General features: G+C 61.4%; 1 protein-coding gene and 1 pseudogene across 4 annotated transcripts in view; one reads left to right on the top strand and one right to left on the bottom strand.

Moving 5' to 3' along the window:
- KAZN (kazrin, periplakin interacting protein) overlaps window positions 1-27,440 on the bottom strand; it is a 1,024,745-nt gene that overhangs the window by 87,894 nt on the left and 909,411 nt on the right. For all 3 annotated transcript variants that reach the window (XM_079142965.1, XM_079142966.1, XM_079142967.1), the window contains one exon: window positions 11,887-12,078. In XM_079142965.1, the coding sequence (XP_078999091.1) occupies window positions 11,887-12,078 (192 nt within the window). The remainder of the gene's footprint in view (window positions 1-11,886; window positions 12,079-27,440) is intronic.
- The window catches only part of LOC306654597 (caspase-9-like), a 462,751-nt pseudogene that overhangs the window by 357,208 nt on the left and 78,103 nt on the right, over window positions 1-27,440 (top strand). The window lies entirely within an intron of this gene.

The raw sequence follows: 27,440 nt of genomic DNA, 5'->3' as shown, positions 1-27,440 counted from the left end.
GGACCCTGGGTTCAATCCCCAGCACAGCAAAGGCCAAGTGTCAGCGTCAACAGCCCCTCGCTGGGGACTGAGTGCACAGGACCCCTCGGGCTTTCCACCAGGTGATCAGCCCGGGGCTGGCCCCATGTGGGAGAGGGAGACTCAGTGTCAGTCGGCCAGCACACCCCCAGCCCACCTAGCGGGGCCATCTCCAGGGCCACTCAGAAGCAGAACCCACGGAGAGAAGCACCTGCCGGCCTCTTCCTGCACTCTGCCAAGGTCGGGGTCAAGGTCGGGGTCAAGGTCGGGCCCCCTGCCTGAGCTCACAGGCTCCTGGCCACCTCCTCTCCTCGGGCACGTGCTCTGCCAGCAGGACCTGACCCATAACCATGTTCCCGGATCTTCACGCCCCAGAGCACCTGCTCCCGGCTGCCCCGGTCGGCAGACGGAGCCGTGCCCCAGGGGCTCCACAGCTGAGGGCCCGAGGCCCCTCTTGGCTGGGCGAAGGCGGCAGGCCTCTGCCAGGCCGTGGGAGGCGGCTGCCGCCTGGCCTTCCCAGGGGCTCTGAGCACTGAGCTGGCATCTCCCAGCCCTGCGGGGTGGACGGGGCGCCACACCAGGGCCCTGAAGAACACGCGGGCCAGCTTCCCATTCCCCAGGAGGCCTGCAGGGGCCACGCCCCTGCCTCTGAGCCACAGGCCCAGTCCACCCCCGACAGCCGGGTCACTAACAATTTGTCACCGAGAAATCTGTTAACCACTCCCAGAAGCCAACAGCCACGGCCCAGTCCTCCGGCCAATCTCGCAGGTCCAGCACCCACGCCTTCCTCCACTGACGTCTCCAAGTGCCGGGCCTCAGTCTTCTCATCTATAAAATGGGAGAACGCCTCACCGGGCAGCTGGGAGCATGGCCGAGAGGATTATGGGACGTACACCGCACACACACCTGACTTACAAAAACGTTCCATCGGTATATACAAACTACTCGAGCTATAAGTACGTCGAATATAGTTTCAAAATACGCTGCACTCGTGGGGACACTGGCTCGAAACTCAGTCTTCTCTCAACTGTTGCGCGGCCCCCAAGCTGAATGGGAACAACTGTGGGATGGGTCTGAGCTCTTGGCTCCGTGGCAAAAACGCCTCCAGAGGCACTGAGGCCAGGGCGGCCCCGGCCGCAGGCCAGCTCAGGGGCTCAGGGCTATTTTAAAAGCCAGCCTCAGACCCCGCCGGTCTGGTGCCTAGAATGTGGGCCTCTCAGACCTCTGCTTGTCCCCCTGCCCTGGGGGCCGCCTAGCACGCTCAGCCTGACCCCAAGGACTCTGCCCACCAGGGTCTGGGTCCCCCCTGTGATCCACTAAGGCCAGAGGCAGGGAAAGACGGTGAGGCTGGAGGCCCCCGGGCTCCCCACACCCCAGCACCCCAGGGCTCCTGGTCCACCCGACTCCTTGTAAACACAGCTTTTCCAATTATATAAATGATTACAAATACATGATGTGTCACTTGTCATGATCTGACATACGTCTCCACCTGCAAAAACATCACCAAATCGAGAGGGTGAACGTAGCACGCCCCCCACAGCCTCCTCCTGTCCCTTTGAGCTAGTGTGCCTTCGCCAGAATTTGCACGGGAATAGACTCAGCTCCCTGAGCTTTCCTGCTGAGGCCGCTCCGCGTCACTGCGTGCGGAGAAAGCTTACTGCTGCTCTCTGCTGTGGGGACACCAGTTTCCCCGCTCATTCATCTGCTGATGGACAGCGGGGCTGCTCTGGGTGTGGGCCGTGATGCCCTGGGCGACCGTCGCAGATGGCGATCTTCCCACAGGACTTAAGGTCTTAACTTGCCCTGCAGTTCACCTTTGCTGTGTTAATGGTCTCTCTTCCCCTCTGGGCAGATGGTATTTTTGCAAAAATGGACAAAACAGAATCTCTCACCACATGCTTTTTATAGTGTGGAGTCTAGCTGGCCTGTCACCAGTAGAACGTGGCAGAAGTGACGCTAAGTGACCCGTGGGGCAGGGTCACGGAGCCCCGCGACTTGCGCCTTGGTTTCCGGAACCCTCCGTGGGAGCTCTGAGTGTCCAGGCATAAAGTCTGACCACCATGTTGGGGGTGCCCAAGTGGGTCTGCAGGGGCTGCTCCCAGCTGTGCCCAGCCATCCTGCCAAGGAACCAGAGACGTCTCAAAGAAGCCACCTCGGACGTCCAGCAGAATACCTCAGGGAGCCCCGGCCAGCGCCCGGAACCCACGCACTGCCTAGCTGAGCCCTGCCAATCCCCAACACACAGGATCACAAGACGTAACGGGTGGCTGTTTCACACCGTCGAGCTCGGCGGCCCGCTTGTCCCGCAGCACGGACGATGGCACAGTCTTCCAGGATGTGAGCTCTACGAGAAAGAGACCCTTGCTGACAGAGACGCTCCCGTGCCCAGAACAACGCTGGCAGGGAGGACCTTCGTCGGGGTCTGCCCCACGGATGAGTCGTTCTCTGTGAATTTCACGCACACTAGGATGACTTCCTAACGACTGAGAATCGCCACTGATGCAGCGGCGAGGGGCCCGTCAGCCTCGGGACTTCAGATCCAAAGGCTGCGGCTGCCAGGCTCTCTGACTCTCTTGGAGACTCGGTTTCCCTAACCGCAAAGTCAGGCTGACGCCATCTCTGCAGGGGAACCGGGTGTGGGTGACACACGAGGGGCAGGGCTGGCCCCAGGAGGTGCCCCAGGTTCGTGTGGTACCTGTTCCCCAGGCCCTCCCCCCGAGGAAGCTCACCCCCAGGGCCCTGGCTCAGCCGGGACAGCAACGGGTCTGGGGCCATGACGCCTGACCCGTGTCCACGCGTGTGCTGGGCTCACAGCAGCTGAGCTTGGTGTCCAGGGGAGAGGCGTCCACCCCACCAGAGGCCAGCTCTGAGGACACCACCCTCCTGGGCTCGAGCCCAGTGCTTCTCCTGAGACAGAGGCCGGCGTGGGCTTCATGTTCCTGCCGTGGCTTCAGGCTGTGTCCTGACCCGGTTGGTGGCAAGGCTGGCCGAGGCGGACACGGGGACGAGGCCACAGCTCTGTGGGCCTCAGTCCAGGCCCTGGGACGGCAGCTGGCGCGCCTGGCCCTTCTCGCCAGACCTCTGTCAGCTGGATCCACCTCTGACCCTCCGGGAAGGAGGCGCTTCATGAAAAGCCGAGGCTCGCGGTTGGCGACCTTGCTGGCGATACCTTGCTGGCACCTTCGTAGGACTGTCCCACTCTGCTGCTGGCGTTCCTGGGGCCTGGGCGTGCTCCCTGCGCAGCAGAGGGATGGCGGGGCGGGGTGGGAAGCACGAGGCCCAGACCGGCCTTGAGGCTCTGTTCCTGGGGACATCTCCAGAGCAGCCAGCGAAAGGATCAGCAAACCCCGCGCCTCCCGCCCCGCAGGACCTCGGGACCGGCTCCGCCCCTCTTTCTCCTCTCCTCCCCATCTTGTTCCCCTCTTTCCTGATATCGTCACTCTCTCAGAGTCAAAGACGGATCTTTTAAAAATGTCTTTGAAGAACAGACAACAGACTCACTGAGGGGCAAGACCCGGCTCCAGAATCTCCTAGCCGGGGGACCTCAGAAGTCCCAAACCTCTCTCACCCCCATTTTGCAGCTGGGAAAACTGAGGCTACCAACAGCTGCCCATCCAACAAAGCTGCCGGAAGGGGCAGCTCACGCAGCCACCGCAATGGGGGAGTGCCCAGAACATCGCCAGTGCCACCAAGGCTGGCTGAAAGGGTCACTCCTCAGGAGTGGCGGCTCTGTGTCCACACCTCAGCCGTGCCAACTGAAGGTGGGCATGGATTCCCTCCACCCTCGGAAGGGAAGGATGGCGGGGTCCATGAACGATTCTAAAGTGAGTGTGGGGCGGGCAGGGGGGTGCTTTCAACCAACCAGCTGGCTGCTGTCCTCAGAATGAGGAGGACTCCACCATTAGCGCCTTCACACAGCGCGGGATCAATAAGAATCCACCCGAGGTGTCCAAGCAGGGCTGAGGGAGGGGACTCTGGCCTGGCAGGTGGGGAGTTAAGAGGGACACCGGGGGTCAGGGAACAGTAAAGGCTGCCTTTCCAACTTGCAGGGGGTCGAGGACCCAGCACTGAGGGCCCCGCATGAGGCCCAGGACACCAGACCGCTGGGTAAGCGGTGAGGAGGTCTCACCCACATGCACGATCTACAAATAGCACTGATCTCGAGAAGCTGACGTCGCACGGTGGTCACCAGGCGCCGGGGGTAGAGGACGAGGGGACAGGAGAGGCCGGTCCACAGGCCTAACGTTAGGAGGACCAGCTTCTAGAGTCCACAGCACAGCAGGGACCCAGCCAACCGTCATGCATCGTGTATTTCAAAATCACTGGGACTTGGAATGTCTTCACCATGACGAAGTAATGCAAGCTTAAGTGACGGATGTGCTAATGACCCTGATTTGATCAGTAGACAACATGTATAGAATTGAAAGGTCACACTGGTATGTGTCAACCAAAAAGTAAATACGGGGGGAAGGTGGACACAAAAAGTAAAAGAACCAAAGTTTGCGCCAATGTGCAGTCAGTCAGTTACCAGGACCTGAGACGTGAGGGTGGATTCTGAGAGCCGATCCTACGTGAAAGGATCTGTGTCGTGGCTGGCGAGGCTCCCAGCCTTGCAGGGTCCCCGCCTGCGCGGTGCTAGAGATGGCTTTAGAGGTATCTGCAACGTAATCGAAGATGCTAAGCAGCTGAAAGGGAGGCCGTATGTGGGAACTCTGGGCTCGCCCTGCAACTGCTTAGTAAATCTCCAAACTACCGTAAAATTAAATGACCAACTGGATCACATCTGGGGTTTAAGAAGACTTCAAGGGGATCTGCTCACAGTACTTAAAAGTAGCTGACGGTACATCAGGAAGATGTTCTGTCCGCAGAGTTGAACTTTCTGGAAGCTTCCACTGAGTCCTGAGATTCACCAGCCAAGAGCCTTCCATATCAGGGCTGGGGGGCTAGAGGACACCCTGAACAGCCCTGAGAGCCACCCGGCGAGGCCTGGGGCTGAGGAAGGTGGTGGTGGCTTCAGGGAACACACAGATGCCACCGAGTGTGAACAGGAAGGAACAAGACAAAGAACAGAGAGCAGGTGTGGGCAGGCCGCAGGAAACACGAAGGGGCTTTCCACACCCACGCGGTGCTGTGATGACGACCGTGTAGGGCAAAGCAAGAGGCACAGCCATCCCGGCAGGTGACGCATCCCTCCATTCAGCAGCTACCTGGGCCACCCACTGCCCCACTGTCTGCAGACCCACTGACATGTGCAGCGCAGCGAGCTGGCCTGTGGGACCTGAGGAACAATGGCTTCCCACCTCTGCGCCCTTGGGGCTCAGGACAAGGTCTGCAATCCAAAACCCTTCAAAGCAGGGCTGTCTACGTCAGGGACTCTCATTCCCAGGTCCAGAAGGCCATTTATAAAAACGCTATTCAACCAGGGAGGCTGGACTGGGGCAGGTGACTCACTCTGAGGCAGGGGCGAGGCCTCAGCTGACATCGCTCACTCCTTCTGTAACGAGGAAACTCAGGAGTCTGGGTCCATTTTCTGTGGCTATGACAGAGGGACTCTGGTGATTTATAAAGAATAGAGGTTTGTTAAGCCCAGGGTTCTGGAGGCTGGAAGGTCCAGGAGCACCCGAGAGCCTTCAAGGAAACGTGGCGGAGAGCACCCATGGAGAGGCGGGCCATGCGTGTTAGCCGGGCACCTTGTCATCTCATAAAACCCCTGATGTCCTCGGGGGCCCCGTCCTCATGACCTTACGTAACCGAACTGCCTCAAAGGCTCCACTTCCAAACCCCACTACCACGTGTCACAAAAATCACCACCTGAATCTGGGGGTTAAGTTTCCCATGCAAGAACTTTGGGTGGATTCACAGAGCACAGCGTCGGACAGACTCCGCTCTGCTCCTCCAGACTCGTGACGGTCTGCACAGCGAGGGCGGTCAGCCCTGCTCCAGGTGTTCTGCTCTGCAGGGGCCTATTTTTTTGGTACTGGGGGTTGAACCCAGGGACATGTAACCACTGAGCCACATGTCCCCAGTCCTTTCTTTCTTTCTTTTTTTTTAAATTTTGAGACAGGGTCTCACTAAACTGTTGGGGCCTTGCTAAGTTGCCGAGGCTGGTTTTGAACTTGCGGTCCTCCTGCCTCAGCCTCCCGAGCTGCTGGGATTACAGGCGTGCGCCACCACATCCAGCTTTGCAGGGGTCAACTGAGGTGATGACCCCACATGTGCTAAGTCCTCGGCAAGACCAGCATCCGGGGCTGCCCAGTGCAGGGGAGAAGCAGCTTGTATAGCTCTCTGCTTGTGCTGGAGTGAATCTTCACAATCGAGGGCTGAAGACTGTGCAAATGGTCTTGCAGCTCTGGGGGTTAGAAGTCCACGATGGATCTTGCTGGGCTCTAATCAGGGTGTTGGCAGGGCTGTTTCTGCTGGAGGTTCTGGGGAGGCAGCCCCCACTCCTTGGCCCTGCCTGCTCCCCGCGTCCTCAGGCTGAACGGCTCTGGCCTTTGCTTGTTGCCACCTGGTCTCACTCCTCTGCCTCCCTTCCACTTTCAAGGGCCCTTTGACTGCACTGGGTCCACCAGGGAATCTGGCCGACCTCCTCTCCAGACACCTGATTGGCTACCTGACTGGGCAGGGAGGTTGGTCAAGACGTTCCCTGAGGACCCAAGCCTGAATGGTGACCATCGGGGAGTCAGGGGAGAACAAAGCCCCAGTATAATGACTCTGGTGGACAGAGGGGAGGGGACACTAGAGGTACATCCAGGAAAGACGTGTCTATCGCCACACGCACCTCCATGTGCTAGAGGGACAGAGACAAGGCTGCTGGGCAAACAACTCTCAAGGCTGTGAGGTACTTGCCTTCCTTTTTTTTAAACCACATTTAGTATCTGGTGGTTGGTGCAAAAGCAACAGCTGACATCTTCGCAGAGACCGTGATACCAGCACCAAACTTAAACAGTAACCATTACGTTCTTTTAAAATTTTTTTTTTTTAGTTGTTGATGGACATTGCTTTATTCATATGCGGTGCTGAGAACCAAACCCAGTGCCTCACACAGGCTAGGCAGGCGCTCTACCACTGAGCCACAGCCCAGCCCCCCACGATGTTCTTTATATTAAACAATCACGAATATTTAAAACACCCAGCATTTAACTCAAAGGTGCCTTTGCTGGGGCTGGGGACTTGGCTCAGGGGTAGAGAGCACTTCCAGAGGCCCTGGCTTCCATCCCGGCACACACACACACGAGGATGCCACCAACAAGCAGAAAAAGCTCTTCATTTTGCTAAAGCTTCATCGCCCAAGTAAAAAATGCCCTTTTAGTGAAATGGCGTACACACTTTTGGTTCTTGGGCTGCATACCAAAGAACAGCGGCTAACTCGAAAACATGTGTGCGTCTGTTTAAGTTGCAAGCTAAACTAGCCACCTTTGCACAGACCATTTGTGCTGGAGAGAACGAAACTTCTAAGCCATGGTATCTGGCCAAGGGGTGAACTAAACGTACTAATGAAGCGGGTTACTCTGTTACCTCCAGGAAAACCATCGCCAGCATCTGTCTCCAATGATAAACCTTGGGCAGCGAAGCAAAAAAAAAAAATCAAGAGTTCTACCACCACGACATTAAGAGCTTCTCAGCTCTTGAGGCCTTTCTGAGGAGGCTGGCGGCGATATCAACACAGGCCACGTTTTGATACTGGATAAGGAAACACATCAACACTCGGAAGATCACAACTCAGGAAGCCTACGATTAACGTATGATGTTTTTATAAATATCACGTTAGAGGTTGGGCCACAGTGGCGCACGCCTGTAATCCCAGTGGCTCGGGAGACCAGGGCAGGAGGATCGCAAGTTCGAGGCCTGCCTGGGCAACCTAGTGAGACGTTGTCTGAAAACAAAAAAATAAAGGGCTGGGGATGTGACTCAGTGGTAGAACACTAGCATGTGCAAAGCCCCTGGGTTTAATTCCCATTACAGCCAAAACAAACCAACAACCGGGAAGAAAGAAAGAAATGACGTGTGGATAAAATATCCTTTTGAAGAGCAGAACCGGCCCAGCTGACGTCAATGCAGCAGCGTACAGGTGGGTAAGGTCTGGGATTCCGCAGTGCAACAAACCCTCAGTAAACTCTTGCCCAGAGAGCACAGTGTGGCATCAGGGAATGTCCATAATTATGTACCAATTAATACAGCCCTCCGTTCAGCCACAGAGCTGTGTGATGCCAGATTTTCAACCAAAACAGCACATTGCAACAGACTGAAGGAGCAGAGAGGGGAAGCGGCGGCCGCAAAGCCAGACCTCAAGGGCTTCTGCAGAAAAGGCTGAAAAGCAGCCCCTGCTCACGCAGACCTTTCCGTTTGGGAAAATACAGTTGCTGCTCATTGCACAAGGATTCTAGTTACTACGCTAAGATATAATGGGTTTATTATTATTTGAAAAGAAGTTATTGAATATTGAGACCTTTTTTTCCAGTTTGGATTTTTAGAATGGTAAACGGAAATTCCAGACATAGCAACAAAAACTTTGGGGGATGCTCAGTTCTGTGGATATGTGAGGGGGTCCTTGGATCAAAAAGTTTGAGCGACGCTGTCCCAAGAAAAGGATTTAGTTGCATGATCTTTATTGGCATATTGTGTGACAGGTTATATAACGGCAGAGAAAGAGGGAGAGAGAGAAAGTGGAAATGACTTAAATGTCCAATAACAGGAAAATGGCTAAATAAATTATGGTGCCTCCACTCGGGAGCACATTATATAGTCGTTAAAAATTATGTTTTCAAAGAGTATTTATTGTTGTGGGAAAATGCTCAGCACATTCAACATGCTGTTAGAGGCTGAAAAATGAAAGAAGCAAATTTCCATCACCATCATTTCCACGACGCCTTGATTGGCAGGGACGTCATGAAACGGAGGAGCCGGGAGAAATCGCGACACCCCGTCTCCCCGGCTGCAGGCGCACCGCGTGTGTAGGACGGGGTCAGACGGGGACTCAGGGGCAGTCACACGTGACCGGGCTGTTCCCTGCTCATCACGCAGGGCTTCTGCTCTAGGCTCACGAGGGGACCACGCTCCTGAATCAGACACCCCACGCTCGCAGCTTCCGCGCCCTTGCGCCCGCTTGCTCCTCCTCATTGCTTCAACGCTGGAACCACGGACTGCGCTTTGGGGTCTGCTGGAGGCCCTAATCCTAAAATTCAGGTCAAACCGCAAGGCCAGGGTGGGGGCGGGATGCCAAGTGGCCTCTGTGTCCTCCCCACAGGGACAGCGGTTGTTAGCAGGTGGTGCCCAACATCTGCTGCTGGCTTCGCTTGGGACCCTGTTCTCAGGCTACTCATCACAGGACAGAAATCCCTCCTCCTGCCCACATCTGTCTGCAATTTACACACCACGCGCTGCGGCGGGTGAGGAAGCATCTTTATGACTGCGGAGTTCCAGGATGCACCAGGTGGCCTGCAGTGCCCGGCCCAGCGCCTTGCAGGGCACTGCTACCCTGAGCCTGGAGGGGCACCAGGGAGTCTCAGATCTGGGCCACCCCTAATGCCAGTCAGGCAGCCAACAGTGCCCAGCAGATCCAGGGAGGTCTGCCAAGCTCCTGCCACCGATCATCACTAAGTATCTGCAGTAACAGTAGCCGGCGCTGAGCCAAGCGCCTTCTCATTTAATCCTTCTGACCCAAGGAGTCATGACTATTATTAGCACCCATGGTAAGCACAGTTATTACTAGTAACCTCACAGCAAAGGAACTAAGGCTCAGAGAGGCTGAGGAATTTCTATAAGATCACACAGCTAGCAAGTGGCACAGCTGGGGTGCAGTCCAGGCCTGACCTTGGAGCCTCCATCCCCATGACTGAGCTAGCCAGCCTCTGTCTCGGGCATCCAGACCAGCTGCATCCCAGGAGGCCACAGGCAGAGGCGACACGAGGCGTGCCAGGAGGGCGTGAAACGTCTCTGCCCCGGCTGCTGGTGACCTCTGTGACCTTGGCCAAGCCACCCAACCTCCCTGGACCTCGTTCGGGTGTCTGAGGTGGAGGGTTCAGACTCCAGGAGGACTGGGGCGAGTGGCCGAGGAGGGTTTCCGGACAGAGCTGGCGCAGAGCTCTGCCTGGCTGGACTCTGACAAGTCCCGGCTGCCCACGTCACTCCTCCTGCAGGGGAGCCGCCCAGGAACCCGGAGGACCTCTGGGTGAGGCCACAGGCCGCTGGTGATGGACAGGAAACCTTCCTGCATCGAGCTGGAAGGAAACACCTGCTGCAGACCCTCCTGGACTACAGTTGCCTGTGGTCGTCAGCCATGGTCTGAGAATATCACGTAGAAAATCATAAAAACAAACAATTCCTAAGTGTGACGTGACTCTCGATCTGGGATCCGCTGTGGCTGTCCTGCTTTATTCTGTCATGGTGGGTCTCTTCTGGGGCCTGCTCTTCGCAGGTGGAGCTTTAGCACCGTGTGCACGTAGGAGACAATGCCTGACAACACAGCTGGGCAGTGGCTGTGGGTCCCGGCACCCCTGGCAAACTGGGGGCCAGTGCGCAATTCTGCATGCTGTGGGCATGGCGTCCCCCGACAGGGCCTGGAAACAGGCTCAGAGAAGCTAGGGCGTCTGTCCACAGGCTCGGGAGCGGTGGGGACATGAGCTGACTGCCCTGCCTCTGAGTCCAGGAACCTCCTCCTCCCATGTCCCAGTGAGCAAGTACTGGTGGGAACTCTGAGCCTGGCAAAGATGGGGAAGGCGGGCGCTGTGTCCCTGGAAGAGAGGCTGGGGACGGTGGCTGAGGGGCAGCTTCCCGCACAGCCCCACTCTGCACAGGACCAACACGCTCCGAATGACCCAGGACTTCCGCCTGCGCCACTGGGCCCAGCGATGCCTTCACAGGAGACTCCCAGGACCTGGGGCCCCACCCCAGGGAAGACACATGGGGAGACACTGGCAGCCGGGATGCGGGTGGCCCACAGAGACCTGTCTGGACCGCTGGCAGCTGCATGGACAGCAGGCACAGGTACCTGGCCAAACGGCGCCCCAAGCGTGCCGCCTCGGCTGGGCCACAAGCCACACCACGGCCAACTCACTGTCTCTGTGACCCCGCCAGACACCGAAGAGCGCCGGACGCGCTGGGTCCCGGCTCCCCCTGGACGCCGACCTCCCAGGCTTCCTGGAAAGCAGGGGTTTCCTTGAGCCCCCCAACCCCGTGAGGAGCAGGCCCCGAGGCTGCCCCCGAACCCCTGGTCTCAGGCCCGAGTACCCCAAGCGCTGCACCAGCTGGCAGGTCAGATGAGGGTTTTCGACCTTTTTCAAGGAACCTGAGACCTTCCTGAGCCCCCAGAGGGGGTGAGGTCTCTGAGGAGACAGGGAGAGGGAGCTGCTGGGTCCCCAGCTGGCTAAAGGGAACCAGGCCGGACCCACGGCGCTCTGGCTGCCCCGTGCTAGAGCAGATTTCCAGTCGCATGGTGGCCGGGGTTCCATGTCCATCTGGTCAACACCCCCTGGACACCTCCACCGTGTCGCCTTCCCGCTCCTCCCCGGGCGCCTAGCTGGCATGCTCCCTTCTTAGCGGGAAGCGTGAACAGAGGCCTGAACCCGTCCTGCAGAGCCCCAGGGTGAGCCAGAGGGACAGGTGGGACACAGACGCCTCTGAGCCAGGAAGCAGCCCAGCCACGCTGTCGCCAGGGGCGGGAGAGAGACCCGCCGCTGGGTCTGCCTCCTGGTCCAGCTAAGAGCCCACCCGTGACTCATGCCCCACAGGAGGGGCCCACGGCCAGCCCCAGTGGACGGTGCGTGGTGGGCTCCCTGCAGGAGGGTACGAGGGCCACGCCTGACCCCACGAGACAGGGTCCGCCCCCCAGGAAGTGCCGGGCGGAGCGCGGCCGAGCGCGAGACTCACCCTGCAAGGCCTCTTTGGCTCTGGCCAGCTCCTGCTCCTTCTGGGCCAGCTGGACCCTGAGCTCAGTGGCTGAGAGGACCTCGGAGGCCTTGCCGCCCTGCGCCTCCTCCAGGTCCTTGGCCAGCATCTCCTTCATCTGCCGGAGAAGGTGAACTTCCTCCTGGAGCCGAGACACTTCCTCCCGCAGGAGCACTAGGGGAGAAGGGCACAGCGTTAGAGGGCGCGGCTGGTCACCGCTCTCCTGGGGCATTCAAAGGTGCTCTGGCTTCTCGGTTTGCTTTTCCGGCCGTTCCCTGCAGGCGTGCAGGGAGGACCCGCCCCACCCCGAAGCCAGACCTCAATCCCAGGGTCCAGCCCCACCCTGGGCCCCACCCAGCCTGCACAGTCCCCCAGCCTGCCACGCTCTCGGGGCTCCACGCTGTTGCTACCACCCTGAGCGTGTCCACCCAGTGGCCAAGTCTCAGCAGTGACCGCCAGTCAAGAGCACAGCGTGTGGTCACGCGTCCTAACGCCATCTCAGGTGCTCCCCTGAGCCCAAGGCAGGTGCTATCACGACCCCATGGAACAGAACAGGAGGTAGAGGCTGAGATTAGGTAGCTCAGGAGATCACAAAGTTGCCGGGGGACAGTGACACATGCCTGTAATTCCAGCCGCTTGGGAGGCTGAGGCAGGAGGATTGCAAGTTCAAAGCCAGCCCCAGCAACTTAGCAAGGCCCTAAACAACTCAGCGAGACCCTGTCTCTAAATAAAATACAAAAAAGGGCTGGGGGTGTGGCTCTGTGGTAAAGCGCCTCTGGGTTCATTTCCCCGTACCAAAAATAAAATGAAAATAAATAAACACATAAATACATAAAGCGAGCGGGCGGCGCATCTGCAGGAGCAGCAACGCCAGCCACTGAGGGTCCCGCGGCACTTGAATCCAGCTCCCGGACAGCAAGTCCCCAGGGACGAGGCTGAGGAGAGCACAGCATCCCCTCCCCTCAGGCCCGGGGGCACCAGCACCCCACAGGGAGAGAGGGCCGCTGTGGTGTCACCAGCTTGGCCCCGCAGGCCGATGAGCCCCTCCAGGTCTGCTCACCTGAGCTACAGCCAACAGCAAGCCTCCACGGGAGGCGGCCGCACAGACGGCTGGGTGACAGCTCTTCAGTGGCACATCACCAGGGTAAACACACCTCCCCTTGGAGACACGGCAGGGACGTTCTGAAACCTGAAGCAGGCCTGAGGCTCTGCTGTGGCCCCAACTCACGCGCCATCCGCCTGTCCCTAAGGGCCAGCCACAGGGTCTGTCCCTGGAACACGCATACCAAGCTGTCTCCAGCCTCAGGGCCTTTGCCCCTGCAGTTCCCTTCCCCACTTCCGTGGCCGCCTCCTCACTGAGAGGTCAGCACCTGGCCTCGGCCTTCTCTGGCCTCCTGGATGCTGCTCCTCAACTCTTTATTGATTGGACTCTTTCTAAGCTGAAGGTCAGCGTCAGGTGGGAGGGCGGAGGTCCTGGGCGTCCATCCTGGCACCAGGCAAGCTCAGGGCCCTCCGCCCTGCCCCTGGCTGCCCGCCTCTTCTCCAGGGCTCAGCCACAAGCTCATAACCCGCCCTGGGTACCTGTCTAGTCGTCAGCAATGCCAAGGCCCGGGAGTCCTGTCCAGTGGTCTCCCTGTGCCTGGGGCAGCGCGTGGCACCCAGTGGCCCTGAGGGGCATCTGATGAGTGCACAGAGGGGCCACAGGTGACCTGCTTTGGGTCTCCCCCCACCTCCCTTTGAGCTCCAAGAGGGCGCTGTGAGGGGCCAGGGCGCCCTGCGAGGACCGGGGACTTCCGGCAGCTGCCCGGGGAGGCACATCCTGTGGAGCCTGGGGGCGCCATCCTCACCCATGAAGGTCACACTCAGAAGGGTGTGGAAGGTACCGCCTGGGTCGCCAGGCCTCCGGCCAAGCAGGTGAGCAGGTCCCCCCTATGCCCAGCCTGACACCCACCCCTGGTCAGCTGCGGGGTCCCTGCGGGCGGGGCAGCCACACCCGGGCGCCGCCCGTCCAAGGCGCTCCACCCGCCCGACTCCCTGGCTTCCTCTGGTCTTGCGGGGAAGTGGGGGGCAGAGCCGGGCCCAGGCCAGGGGGACCAGGCCGTCGCCCCTCCACGCCCGGGGCCCTCGGAAAGGGGCCGGGACGGCGCCAGGACCTCGCCCTCCTCCACCACCCGGAGGCCGCCCTGGGTGCAGTGCCCGTGTGACAGCGGCTCCATTCACCCCTGCCCGCAGCCCCCTCCCCGTCCTCCCCCCAGTGCGAGCCCCCAAACCCTGGTCCCTGGCCCGGCGCCTGCGCAGCCCCGCCCACCCCAGCGGAGCCTGCGCAGCCCCGCCCACCGGAACGCACCCCACCCCCCACCCCGCAGGGCCTTTGCAGCCCCCTGGGACTTCCCTCCCACCACAGGTCTCGCCCTCAGGGCCACAGCTCAGGGGACCTCACAGCTCCGGGCCTTCTGACTGGCTGCCCAGCGCCTTAGACAACCTCCAGGAACCCTCACTAGTGTGGGAGACTGGCGTGGGAGGCTGGCATGGGAGGCTGGCGTGGGCGGGGCAGGCCCTGTGTCCCCCCTGCTGGGTTTCAAGGGCGCTCACGGCAGGAGCACACACCCCGCTGCTCAGTCTGTCCAGCGGCTCCACCCATCCAAGAGGCCACCAGCACCTGCCCCCTGCCACCCATGCCCTAGCCTGGGCCCTGGGGACACCATGCAAGGCCCCGCCATGAACCCAGGTGGGAGGACCCGCGCACCAGGGAGCAGGCCATGTGCAGGCACTGGACTGCTCAAGGGCAGGACGGCCGTCCAGGCCTCTGGAGGGCTGCTGGGGCCCCTCCCTGCCCCCCTTACGAGTTCTGCAGAAGGGAAAAGGGACAGCCTGGCCTTCCAGAGCGCAGCAGCACACACCAGCAAGCGACCAGGGCGGGGCTCCATCTGCTGGAGTACCAGGCCATCCTGCAGGACGCCACTGGCCGTCCAGGGTTAAGAGGTGGCCGTGGGCGCAGGAGCAAGGAGGCTGGAGGCCAGAGATGCCTGAGCCCAGCACGTGGGTGCCAGGGGAGAGCAGGAGGAAGGTGGGGGAGGCCAGGTGACAGAGGCCCTACCCCACCTCCATGGCCCCTGCTGGCTGGCCACCTTGGGCTGTCCCCAAGACTCCGGAATTTCCTCTCCCTCATCAATGGTCCTGAATTGCCCATCCTGCCAGGTTCCTGTCCCCATGACTCACCAAGAGTCTGTCTCATAGGGGCTGCCAAGGTGCGCCCGTCTGCAGTGACCCTGCGAGCCGACGTGAGGTCCTGCGCGTTTCTTAGTTTTTTCTTTGGAAGTGACTTCCCAGACCACCCTGGGGCAGCTCCTGAGTCTGTGGAGCAGACAGCGGATCCGAGAGACCTGGCCTCCGCCCCAGGCCCAGGCAGGGGTCCCAACCCTGCACAGACCTGTGCCATTATTTGAGGTCTCGGGTGTCACCTAGGCTGTGTGGCTGCCACCCACTGGGGGTTCCCAGATGTAGCATAAGGAAACAAAGCTAAGCAGAATAAAGGCCCAGGTGCAGAGAGCGGAACCGCAGGGCAGCCGCGGGTGCCTCCAGCCTTAGCACGGCCGGTCAGTGCCCCACCCGGTGCTCATGTTGACCTGGAATTCAGTCTAACTGGTGATTTGCTTCAATCCAGCAGCTGTACCCACTGCCCATCCACAGCGACGCAGGGCAACCCAAGAGCTGGCTTTAGCAGGACGCCTCGCAGGGGTGGGGCGGGGAAGGCAGGGACCCAGCCTCTGCTGCACCAGGTCAGGGCGGAGACCAGGTGGGTGGGTGCTGTGCCCACCCTGCCCCACCCTCCAGCCAGCCTGTGGGCGCAGGGAGGGCAGGGCCCAGGTGAGGCACCTGCGGAGACAAGTCTTAGGAGGCCGGGCTGGAAAAACAGCTGGTGGAAAGCACAGCGGGGCTCAGCCAGCTTCCTGAGTGCGCCTGCCCCAGCTGAGCAAGAAGCCCCGACCGGCAAGCAGAGGGTCCCAGGGGCGAGCGCAGAGCGCAGCAGAGCCCCAGGCGGCCACTGCCCCTCCCTGAGCCTCGCCGGTTCAAAAGCAGGACCCAGGACCTGGGCAGCTCAGGGGTGGAGCACTGGCCTAGAATGCACGAGAGGCTGGGTTCCACCCCAGACCACAAAACACATCAAAAACACACAAACAAAAAACAAAGCTCCAGAGACACATGTGACGCAGTCTGCCACACTGCCAGGCACCACGACGTTCAAAACTGGTGGTCCCCTCCGCACAGAGTGGACCTGCAGAAATGAGGAAGAACTGGATTGGAAGACTAGGGTTTCTGTCTCCGAGGGACTACTAGGTTGCTGTGTGACTTTGGGCTAGTCACTGTCCCTCTCTGGGCCTGATGATATCAGTGGAATCTCTCCCCTTGGCAGAACAGAGACCCTGGACTGTCCATGGCTGCCCTGTTCAGCCTGGTAGTCACCAGGCACAGGGAGCTATCTAGGTGTGAATTATTAAATAAAATAAAATGAAGACCCCAGCCCCTGGCTGCGCCGTCTGCATTCCAGGAACGCACGGTAGCAAAGGCACCGGGTGGTGGGGTACAGACTGCCATCACCTTGGCACAAAGAAGGAAGCCATGTGCTCACTGGCCCTGGGCACAGCCCAGGCCTGAAGCCCCACCGGCGGGTCAGATCTTTGGCCAGGGGCAGGGGGACCGCCTTAGGAAGGAGCCACTGCTTCTGGAGACGCTGTCCTGGCCGGTGCCCAAGCACCAAAGAGCAGAGGACAATCGTGCACCTTCTGCCAGTGCTGGACAGGGCCCTCGGACCCCTGGGCAGGGGGCGGGCAGTGGCAGAAAGACGTGGGGCCAAAAAAAGCCACCGAGCCGCGAAGTCCTCTGGGCTGCGGGGGCTGAGCGAGCGTTGCTGGGAGACCCGCTGGCCTGCCCCAGGGAGCCGCCGTTACCAAGGGTGCTGCCCAACGGCGCTGCCCGGCAACCCTCGGCACACAGGCTGGCAGCGCCGGCCCCAGGTGCCCCTTCCCCAAAGGCGAGGGGCTGCTGCGGCCCCCCCAGGGAGGATGGGCCCAGGAGCCGGCCACAGGAGCTTGGCCAGGACCTGCCCTTCCTGGCCCATTTCTTTCAGTTTGCAGGGGCAATGAGTTGTTTTTGTGTAAACGGGACTCCCAGCCTCCCTTGCAGCTAGGGTGGCCCATGTGACTCAGTTCTGGCCATTGGAGTACAGGAAAGGTCTCTGAGAAGGACTGTCCTTTAAGAAAAAAGGCTTTGCTCTTTTCCCACCTTTTATCTTGGACAGTGGATTTAATGGCTGGAGCTCCAGCAGTCACCTAGTAGCAAGGAGGCCACCTCTAACCCTCTGAGGTTCTTGATGAGTTATAGATTTATAAGCAAATAGAATACTTAGTGTAGATCATAATCACAATTGCATCTTTGCGGACACTTTGAACATACCACACACACTGCAGACTTTGCTGTGCCTTACGCCCTAACTAGAGTGGTCAGCCCAGTGATCCACGAGGCAGGTGCCGTCACCACCGCCCTGCCTTGGGCTGGGGTACCGAGGCCCAGAGTTCAGTGACTGATGAGGTCACGCAGAGTGAAGACCAGAGTGGAGCGTGAGCCTCATTGAGTGGAGCTTCTGCACCGTAGGGGCCTGAGGGGTCGCCTACCACAGGGACACGCCCGAGGCCCACGCGGTGAGCTGATCCTGGCTGTGCAAGGCCCAGGCCACACACTACCAGGTAGCTAGCACCACGAGGTCTCAGGGGACCCGTCGTGCGGCCTGTCACTGACTGAGACGCCGTTATGCACAGGACGCTATCACCCCTGGGGAGGAACCAAGGCTGAGGGACACCACTGTTCAGGTGGCAGAGCCCAGGTGGCCCAGGCTTGGAGTGGGGGACAGCAGGGGCAGAGGCGCCCTATGGGAGCAGCTTGCCATGCTGCCCACAGTGGAGGCGGCCAGCAGCCCTGCGCAGCTGCTGGACGGAGGTGGCTGGATCCAGTGGCGGCTCCACAGAGCAGGGCCGTGTCCATGGCAGCCAGCACCCCGCCCGGCACGGCTCCCCCAGACTCGCAGTGAGGGGCCGAGCTTGGCAGGTGGGCAGGCGGGCAGGTGCGGAGCCAGCCGGGGGTCAGACCTGGCTCCCCCTCTGCCCAGCTGCATGGCCTGTGAAGTGACCTCCGAATCTTCATCCAAAACAAAAAACGGGCCAAGACCAGGGTCTTGGTTGACCTGCCCTCCAAATGGAACATTCTGGAAGGTGCTGAATGGGGGTCAGGACAGCTCACCGTGGCCTGTGTCTGACAAAGGCACCTCTCCCCACCTCCCAGGGGAAGCTGTGGTCCCAGCACCAGGGTGGCCTTGGTCCTCAAGACCACGGACCCCAAGCCCTGGCCTCCTGCCCAGCGGGTAGGACAGACACAGGGACGCGTCCAAGTGGGGTCTGAGGACAGCCACCCCGTCCAGAAAGGGAGGGAGGAAGAAGAGTTGGGGACTCTGGGTGGCGGCCAGACAAGGTGCGAGTGGCAAGTACAGGAGGGGAGGTCCCCAGTCACTGTCGCAGGGACACCCTGCTACCTGGCCAAGCACCCAGCTGCCCAGACCTGGCCTCCGACCGCCCCGAAGGCGAGTTCTGTGCATGGCTCACGCCTCGAGGAGACCGCAGACCACAGGGCAAGGCGGCTCCGATTTCCCTTCAAAAGCCCATTTTTACAGCCACCAAAGCAGATCCAGGTCCAGAGCCCTGCAGGCCACGTCCCCGCAGGTCCTGGCCAGGGGAACCTGGGCCCAAGGCTGCCCATCTCGGCAGTGGGGTGGACGGATCTCATCCCCAGATGGAGGGTCGCCTGCCCGGGAAGTCCCAGGGCGGTCGCTTGAGTGACACACGCCCTGTGGGACAGGACCCAATGTCCCCAGGGCAGTCGCTTGCGTCCCAAGGCCAAGGATGGGTCACCTCTGATGACCCAGCCTGCCACTGTTGGCGTCCCGTCTTGCAGAGGCCTCGCTGCTGCCCCGCACTGAGGCTGGTCCCCGCCTCACTGAGTCCGCACGCAGGCCGTGGGGACTCCCGAGCCGGGTGCAGGCCCAGCCCAAGCCTGGGGCCTGCAGCTGCCCCTCCACGGACGGGACCAGCATGGCTGGGTGTCACGGGTGCTGCCTTCATGGTCCTTCTTATTACTGGGTTTGGGACAAGTGCCACCCGGGTGCTAGTCTCCGTAGGTGGTGGTGATGCTGTCACCCCCCAGGGAGCCTCCAGCCAGATGCAACGGCTCCTGTGGGCCGTGAGAGAAAGCAAGCAACCCTCAGGCTAGACAGCGGCAGGACCAACGTGCACGTCACGCAGTGCACCCAGAGCGTGGGGAGCAGTGAGTCCTCCGAGTGGACCCAGGGCAGGGGTGGGGCCTTGGCCAAGAGACGAGGGAACCCCTCTGTCTGTTCCACAGGGGCAGCGTGTGGTGGGAAAGAGGTGCATCTCAGCTGCCTGGGACACTCCCTCTGCCCCTGGAGTGGCTGGTCACCTGCCCGGTGATGGCTGTAGCATCTCTGGGGCCTCATGCATGCGGGGACAGCTCGAGGCCTCCATGTGCATTAATTCTCAATCCTCCCAAGAGCCCTGGGCCCTGGTCCCCACCCTGCAGGGAACTGAGCGACACCCTCCAGGGGGACAAGGACAGCCGTGGGACTGCGGGCCAGGCAGGCGAGGCCTTGTGCTCACTCCTCCTCGGGACCCCCAGCTGGGCGGAGACCCTCCAGGTGCCCTGAAGAGCCGCCACTAATTCCTGACATCCGAGGGGGCTGGGGGCCTGGTCCTGGGCAGCCCGGGCAGCAGCCGCCACGCCGGGCCTGCTGCGGATCCAGCTCCTGCGGGTCCCGCAAGCTCTACAAATGGCCGGAGCCGCCTCTGGGCAACTCAGCAAGGGCTCCCAGACCACGGAAGCTGCAAAGCAGCCCGGAGGGTGCTTCCCGACCACCTGGGCCTGGCGGGGGTGGGCGCAGCCTTGGCCTGGCTTCCCGCAGGCCCTGTCTATCCTCGGCCTGCTGGATCCGTGGGAGGAGCTGGACACAGCACAGTCTCCTCGGGCTCCACAGTCCCCAGGTGGCCTCTACCGGGCCCCCTGGCCCCTGCCTGTGGAAAAAGGCCCACCCAGCCAGAAACGGGCCCGGGCAGCAGACGGGAACTGGGTTGTGACTGTGGGGATGTCCCTGCTCTCTGGGCCTCTCTCACCTGATCCTGACACTCACAGCCCTGGGGTGACAGGAGGCAAGCCCCCCGCAGGAGGGTGCCCTCAGCGACACCCACTCACTCCTCTACAGGACCCCCAGGCCGGCCCGCCCGGGGAGCCGCCTAGAACTTCCTGCCAGGCAGGGCGGGCGGGCATGGCGGACGCATCCGCTGCCCTGGGCTTTGCCTCCCGTTTCACGTGGTCGCTCTCCCTCTGGGGGTTGAACCCACCTTCCCTGCAGCCACTGGCCTGGAGCGCGTCTTGCCACCAGATCTGCCAGGCTGGCCAGGCCGTGCTGCCCGGGGCCCAAGCGCTCCGCAGCTCACCCTCACCAAGCGAGTGGCCAGGGACTGGGGAGGGACCGAGGTGCCTGCCCTGGAAGGGTCACCACGGAGGCGGTTCCCGGCCTGCAGGAAGTGGAGGACCCGGGCACACAGCTTGCTGTCAGGCAGAACCGGAGCTGAGGCCCGGGCTACAGCGGGAGATGCCTCCCGTCCCAGTGGAGCGTGCGAGGCTCCCTCGGCAGCGGATGCTGCACCGGGAAGTGTGTGACGCTCCACATACACGATCGTGTGGAGGGGAGGGGAGCCGGCCACACGGGCAGCTGGCCCCTCAGCTCCTGATGGGCACTGACCGTGACAACGGCTTCCCCAAAGCCTGGGCCCAGACCCCGCTGTGCTGCAAGGGGCTGCCGCTACCTGCCTGCCGGGCAGGGGGCACGGGAGAGGGAGGACTGGCCACCCTGAGGACCGGGCGGCACTGCCCTGGAACACCTTCCCCTAGGGACGAGAAGCAGCAGGCCACGGCCGGCACCTGGCAGGTCTGGTGGCTGAGGGGACGGGCCTGGGATTTCCCCCTGGCACAAGGAGGAGGCGCGGCAGACCTGCTGAGCCCCAGAGCCAGGCCTCCTCCGAGCGGCTGGCTCTCCTCCCTTCTCTGTCCCAGGTTTCTGCTTGTGCTCCTTGGACTGGGCATCAGATGCATCCGTCCAGCTGGCGTTTGTGCCCCTTCTTTTTGACACAGAACCCTCCTTTTCTTTTGGGAAACACCCCACCATCAGCACCGGCACTTCAGGGATAGGAATCTGACCCAGTCTCATGGATCAGAGCTGAATCACCCTGGTCACTGTGACTGGGTCAGAAGAGGGCATGTGACCTAAGCCAGGCCACCAGAGCTGATCCCCAGACGAGGATCCATCTCTACTGATGGCCTCAAGCTTAGAGGGTGGAGCTGGAGCTGTTGGCAGCCCTCTTGCCACCATGAGGGGAGTGCCAACAAGACAGAGCCGGTTTCCGACATGCCTGCGTCCTGGGTCACACCCCACCTGAATTCAGGGCTGTCCCTGGGCTTTTCACTCACATGAGCCAATACACTTCCCTTTGTGTTTCAGCCAGTTAAGATGGATTTTATGTCCCTTGCAAGTGAAAAAGAACCCTGATGAATTGCTTCTGTGGGGACAGCTGTCTGGGCCCCCAGGGTCCCCACAGACTTGAGGGCTACTTGCTGTCTGCCAAGTGCCACAAGCTATCACTCTTCATTCAGAAACTGGAGGAGAAGCAATGGACAATGGAGTCCCACAAACCAGCAGTGAGCACCCACCTCCTGTGGTCAGAGTCCAGCTTCTTTGTTTCCTTGCTGCCCCTCCCCAGCTGTGCCAAACCTGGATGGTTCTTCCAGGCTCTTTCCAGACCATAACAGCTCCGAACAGCCCTTCTCCTCCTCACCCCCCTGCAGGGGTCTTTGGGCACCAGCTACGCACCCACTGGGTTCACCTGAGGGTCTCCACCTGCCTGGCAGTGAGCCTGGCCCAATTCTCAACGACGCTCTTTGGCTTGGCAGACACAGAGCCAGAGGTTGGACAGGTGGCTGGCTCATTCCTGGTCCCAGAGCTGGCCGAGGGCACAGCCGGATCACGACTCAGAAGTCTGACTGATTCCCAAACTCAAGGACGAGGCCGCAGCCCTGAGTGCCAGGTGGGCATCTCCCCACCCAGACGCCAGGATGGAGCCCCACAGGCGGGCAGGGACTGAGCTGGGCCTCTTTGAGCTTCTGATAATAAAGTGGCCAACTTCCCCCGTCTTGGCTCTGGCAACGCCCCCCAGGCCAGCTCCGGAAGGGAGGTGTCCACTGGGGGACAGCGGCTCAGGTGACACTGCCCACCCTCGCCAAGCATGACTCTGCTCGCCTCCCTCTCCTCCGCCTCCGGGAGGGGACACGTACATAGCACCAAACCATGGTGGGGACACGAGGAGGCCAGCCAAGCGTCTGCCAGCCCGTGGTGGTGACCAGCCCCTGGGGCACTGAGCACAGGTTCTCACCCTTGATCGCTGGGCTGGACAGTGAGGGGCTGGACACATCACTGCCATGTGCCCAGCTGAAGGGTTCTAAGTCAGGCACCAATTCAGGTTCAGCACATTGGCGGGCGAATCAGGTTGAAGGTCCCTCAGGTGGACACAGCCACCAGGGAAGTGGGTGTCCCAGGCCGGACCTCGCGGTCACACATGGGCGTGGGACGGAGATGCCGTACCTGCCGACCCCGCGGCCAGCATCGGGTTTTCACAAGGACTTTAACCAACGGTGCCATGCACAACGCCAGAGCCACAGGGCTTGCTGCCTCCCTGGGGCCTGTGGTGACGGATGGGGACGGGTGATGGACAGTCCCTGCCGCTGCGAGACCTCGTGTTCCTCCACTTGGCCTCTGCAGAATGATGACGGTTCCGGGCACCAGCGGTGTTTCTGGTCCAACTACTGGGTCCACATCTGTCCCTTAGTGGCCATCTGACCCTGGCCTTGACCTTGTGGGAGAATGGTGGCCACTTCCCAGGGCTGCCGGGACACTGTACAAGTAATAGATGAAAAGCCCCCAAACGGACTCCACTGGTGTCGGGGAAAAAGCAGCTGCTACCACCACCAGAGGAGGAGGACGTGCGGCCAGGCTGCGTGGACGGCCCTGGGCTCCCGGGGCCCTGGTGGAGCCCTCGGGCACTGAGGGGCCCCACAGATCCGCGTACCTCACTCCCCGACCCGAGCTCGGCCGGGCAGCTGCTCCAGGAGAAACAGAACACGCTCCGCAGGCGCTGCGTCTCCCTCAGGGAAACTGGCAGGGCCGCCTCTCCAAATTGTTTAGCAGTAAAGTCACTAACGAGCCCCGCGCTCGCGGCGGCCAGGGTGGGCGTGGGAGGGGCACGGCCGGCCGCCAGCAGGCGCCATCTGGGACTTCTCAGAGGGGCACAGGACCACATCCCGGTGTCCTGATGTGAAACCAGACCCTCCCCCTGGAAGCCAAGCCGAGGAGTCGGCAGGGGAGGCCCTTCCGGCCGGGCATTTCCCACGCTCCAGGGAGCCGGGGTTTCCAGCCCGTCGAGTCAACTGAAAAATCACCTCGGGCTCGGAACCGGCGGGCAGGGTCACGGCGCTGGGCGGCAGGAAACCCCGTTGGGCGGGAAGGCCCGGAGGCCAGGGGCATGCCACGCTGGGCACAGGCCCGCTCCCGGTGACCTGGGGTGGGAGTCCGCTCCTGCTGACCAACACGGAAATCAAGGGGCAGAGCGTAAGCGGCCCGCCCAGCGGCCCCTGGGCCCCCGCTGTGCTCAGCTGGGTGGCCAGCAGCCGCGCCTTGGCAACACCTTACCGGGAGGCTTCTGCCACGTGTGCCCAGCTCAAGGGTTCTGAGCCACCCTGACCTTGGCACATGTGACTGTCCCTGCCGGGGACAAGAGAGAGTCTCGACGTACACAAGGCCCCCAGGCCGATGCTACGTTGCAGTCGGAGCTTCTAACGTCTCCTTCCAAGGGCCCTCACGTCTACTGTCCATCCCAAGCCAGCAGGGGCTTCTGCTGGGCTCATTAAAGGGCGGCCAACCCAGGGCCCACGATCAGCAGAGACTCACAGGGAGGCTGGGGTCCAGCAGAGCCTGAGCCAGTCCCCTCGGCCCACTCCCTCGGCACGGCCCACCCACCACACAGACTTGAAGACGCAGGGGCCTCTCTGGGCTCCTCGATCCACCCCCGTCCCACCAGGACTGCTATCTCTTCAGAGGACCAGGGAGACCCCCGCCCCAGGCCTTCTCCAGAGGGCCCTGCAGTCAACATGCTGAGAACTTCAAAGTGGGAGGCTAGCAAGGGACCACCACGCCCCTCCTCCTCCAGCCACGACCTTCAGGGCTCCAGATGAAAAACTGGCTAAAATAACACCCTTCTCACTGTGGGGCTGCGGCAGGGTGGGCCACACACTGACGGCACGATGGAGCTCAGGAGCGTGTGGGGCTCTTTGGGCAGGGCAGGAGCAGTGGGTGAAGGTCAGAAGCCAGTGGTCCCCCTGCCAGGGGAGCCTGAACCCCCACACAGAGCTGCCTGTGCAGCTTCCTGCAGTGAGCAGCTCCCGAGGCACCGTGGCCCCGGGTGGGAAGTGCAACTCTGGCGTCAGGCATCTGGGTTTGAGGCCCTGCCTCGGTTTCCTCATCTGCAAAATGGGGGCCACACACCTGTCTGGCAGGGCTGTTGCAGGGACAGGACGTGCAGGACCGGAGCCAGCACAGGGCAAGTCCTGAGCACAGTCCGCAGCTCTCCCCCGCTCCTCCCGCAGAGCCTTTGCTTTCTGGGTTTAAGACCAGCTTCTGTTGGGCAGCACTGTCCCTGGATCCCTGGGGACTTCTAGAACCTTCCGTCCCAAACCCTCAAGTCGAAGCTGCTTGGCTGAGAGGTGTGCAGAGTGGGGCTCCGGGGGCCAGGGCCAGTGCCCAGGAAGAGCACACCCACTCTAACCAGGGGCTGGCACAGGGGTCCCACTCCTGCTGCCCGCCTCCCCGCTCTCCAGCCAAGGCTTGAGGTAGGAGGATGCCTGGAGCAGCTGCTGACGTTCCCCAACCTCCACCAACATCCCCGACTGGCCGGCTCCCCAACAACCCAAAGGTCAAACGCTGCCTTCACGCTGCCTCTTGGAGAGCAGAGGAGAAAACTATGCGAAAAATGTCAATGGAAAGAATCCACGGCTCGGCTCACGCCCACTTAGCAGAGCCGGAGACCAGGCCCAGCACTGTGTCCCGAGAGCCAGCGGCAGACGGAGAGGCCACACGGACTTCGACCAGTTCAGACCAGCTCCCAGGCCGTCCCCTGCCAACCCAGACAGGCACATCCTTCCAGGCCTTTCTGGAGTGTCCCTGGCAGGAGCCAGGCACTGTATGTCCCAGCGCCCAGGGCGGCTCCAACCCATGCCATAAGTCCAGGAAGTGCCCACTGCCTGGCACCAGCCCTGGGGTGAACGGTCAAGCGGAGCCCCTGGGATCTGGCTTCCCTGGCCGTATTTCCTGCAAGCCCACTCCCGTGCCTCTCAGGAGAAATGACACCACTAGAGTTTTGGGGTTTGGATGCTGCATGATCGGGGTGTCCGGCTTGGATAAAGGGGAGACTGGAAGCGAGGCAGGAACACTGGCTGCAAAGTGTGCGGCGGTGACTGCTGTTCTCGCACGCGGCCCTCTCCCGCCCGGCTGGCTCCAGTCCAACTCCAGATCTTCCTCTTTCCCCTCCTACGCCACCAACTTCAAACCCTGTGCATCACTGGGTCGCCTGGCCTTGGGCTGGGGACCTCTGTCCTGCCACTGAGAAGTACTATGCACCACTGTGGCATAGGGAGGGAGACTGGCAGGTGTCCCTAGCACACAGGACTGACGGGTGGGGAATGTAAAACAGCACATCAACGCCCCCAGCACCCGCACACAGCTACAGGCGCTTACAAACTGCCCCGCAGCAGGCGAAGCAGCAGAAAACCCAGGCGGCAGAAGAAGTGGCCCCGTCAGGAGCAAGGGTTGGCACTGCGACCACTCTGGGACAGGAGGAGGCTCACGTCCCGTGGGCTTGAGGCCATGTCTCCCTGGAACTAGAGGCCGATTGCTAACAAGGCCAGTGGGGTCACCACCTCCAGTGGCGGGACAGTCCACTGCTGCGGACACTGCAAGGCAAACCACGCACGCTCTGGTCACCCCAGCCCTGACGAGAAGCCCAAGCCCCGCAGGCCAGGTATTTCCCGGGCCGGGCAGACACGCCCAGCCGGGTCCTGGGCAGGGTTTTCAATGACATCTTCTCATGGAAACTAACTCGGTAGAGCCTAGGGCCCAGGAACGCGCCCCCGCTGCTCTCTGGAGGCAGCCATAAATCTAAATGACAGGGATCTCCACCCGCACACCTGCAAAGAGCTAATTGAGCGGAAGTGCGGGTGGAACCAGATTCCCCAACCCAGGCTGGCCCGGCCTGGGCGCCAGGTGCCGGTTCAAGTTAAACATTCCCAGGCAGGAAAGCCCAGCCTCCGCTGCCCGCTGGTCGGCAGCCGAGGTATGTCCTCTCCCCACCTCCCCGCTTCTGTGACCTCCGGGCTGCGTGCACAGGTTCACGGGTCCCTCCTCCGAGAGCCCAGTGCTGTTGAGCTGGCCACGGGACAGCTCACAGGCCCTGATCGAGTCTGGGAACAGGTCAGTGGCCTTCAGGTTCCTTTGGGCCTAAGCGCTGCCAGCAAGGGGCAGATGGCAGCAGAAAAGATGGCACCTGAGTCCACACCGCTGGCCCCGCCCCAGCTGCCTGCTAAGGCCAGGGCTGCTGGACTGGCCAAGGCCCTGTCGACCTGCCTCGCCCCCTGCCTGTCCACGGGGGGCTGCGTGAACTCTGCAGGCCCTGCTGAGTCGTCTGAAGCAACACCAGGGTGCCAGGACACAGCTCGGTCTGGGGACGTCTTCCCTGGGATGTGCCGAAGCAGCTCGGACTCAGCGGCCCCAACTCCGACCTCACAGAGGGCTCCGGGTGGGCGGTGGATCGGAGGCCTGAGGCCACGCCATGCAGGGAGGCGGCGGGGTGTCCTGCCTCTGCCCTCTCTGCACCCACCCTGTCCTGGAGGAAAGAGGCTCGAGACAGGAAGCTGGTCCAGGACGGTCCACGTGCCTTGGAGGCTGTCCCCTGACATCAGAGGGGTTACCATGTCAAGGACACTGATTAAGTGTGAGCAATCTTCAAGGGACACGGGCCACAGGGCGGACACCACCATGAGGGGGACTCGGGGCTCAGTAAAAAGGACAGCGAAGGCCTAAAACCAGCCAGAACTCGCAGAGGCCGCCCGGAGAGGAGGAGTTTCTGACCCCGATGCTGTCTAAGCCCAGAGGACCCCGCGCTGGACGTCCCAAGCCAGTCCGTCCTCCCTGCCGCAGGCTCCTGGGGCCAAGCACCCCGCCTGCCTCCAGGGGGTCAGTCACCCTTGCTAGAGATTCCCGGGCTCCAGGGCAGGGAGGGCTACACCTCTTGGGAAGGTGGAGGCACCTGCGGCCA

This window comes from Sciurus vulgaris (assembly GCF_902686455.1).
Source record: "Sciurus vulgaris genome assembly, chromosome: 1".
Classification (NCBI taxonomy): domain Eukaryota; kingdom Metazoa; phylum Chordata; class Mammalia; order Rodentia; family Sciuridae; genus Sciurus; species Sciurus vulgaris.
This window is presented reverse-complemented; position numbering and strand designations above follow the sequence as displayed.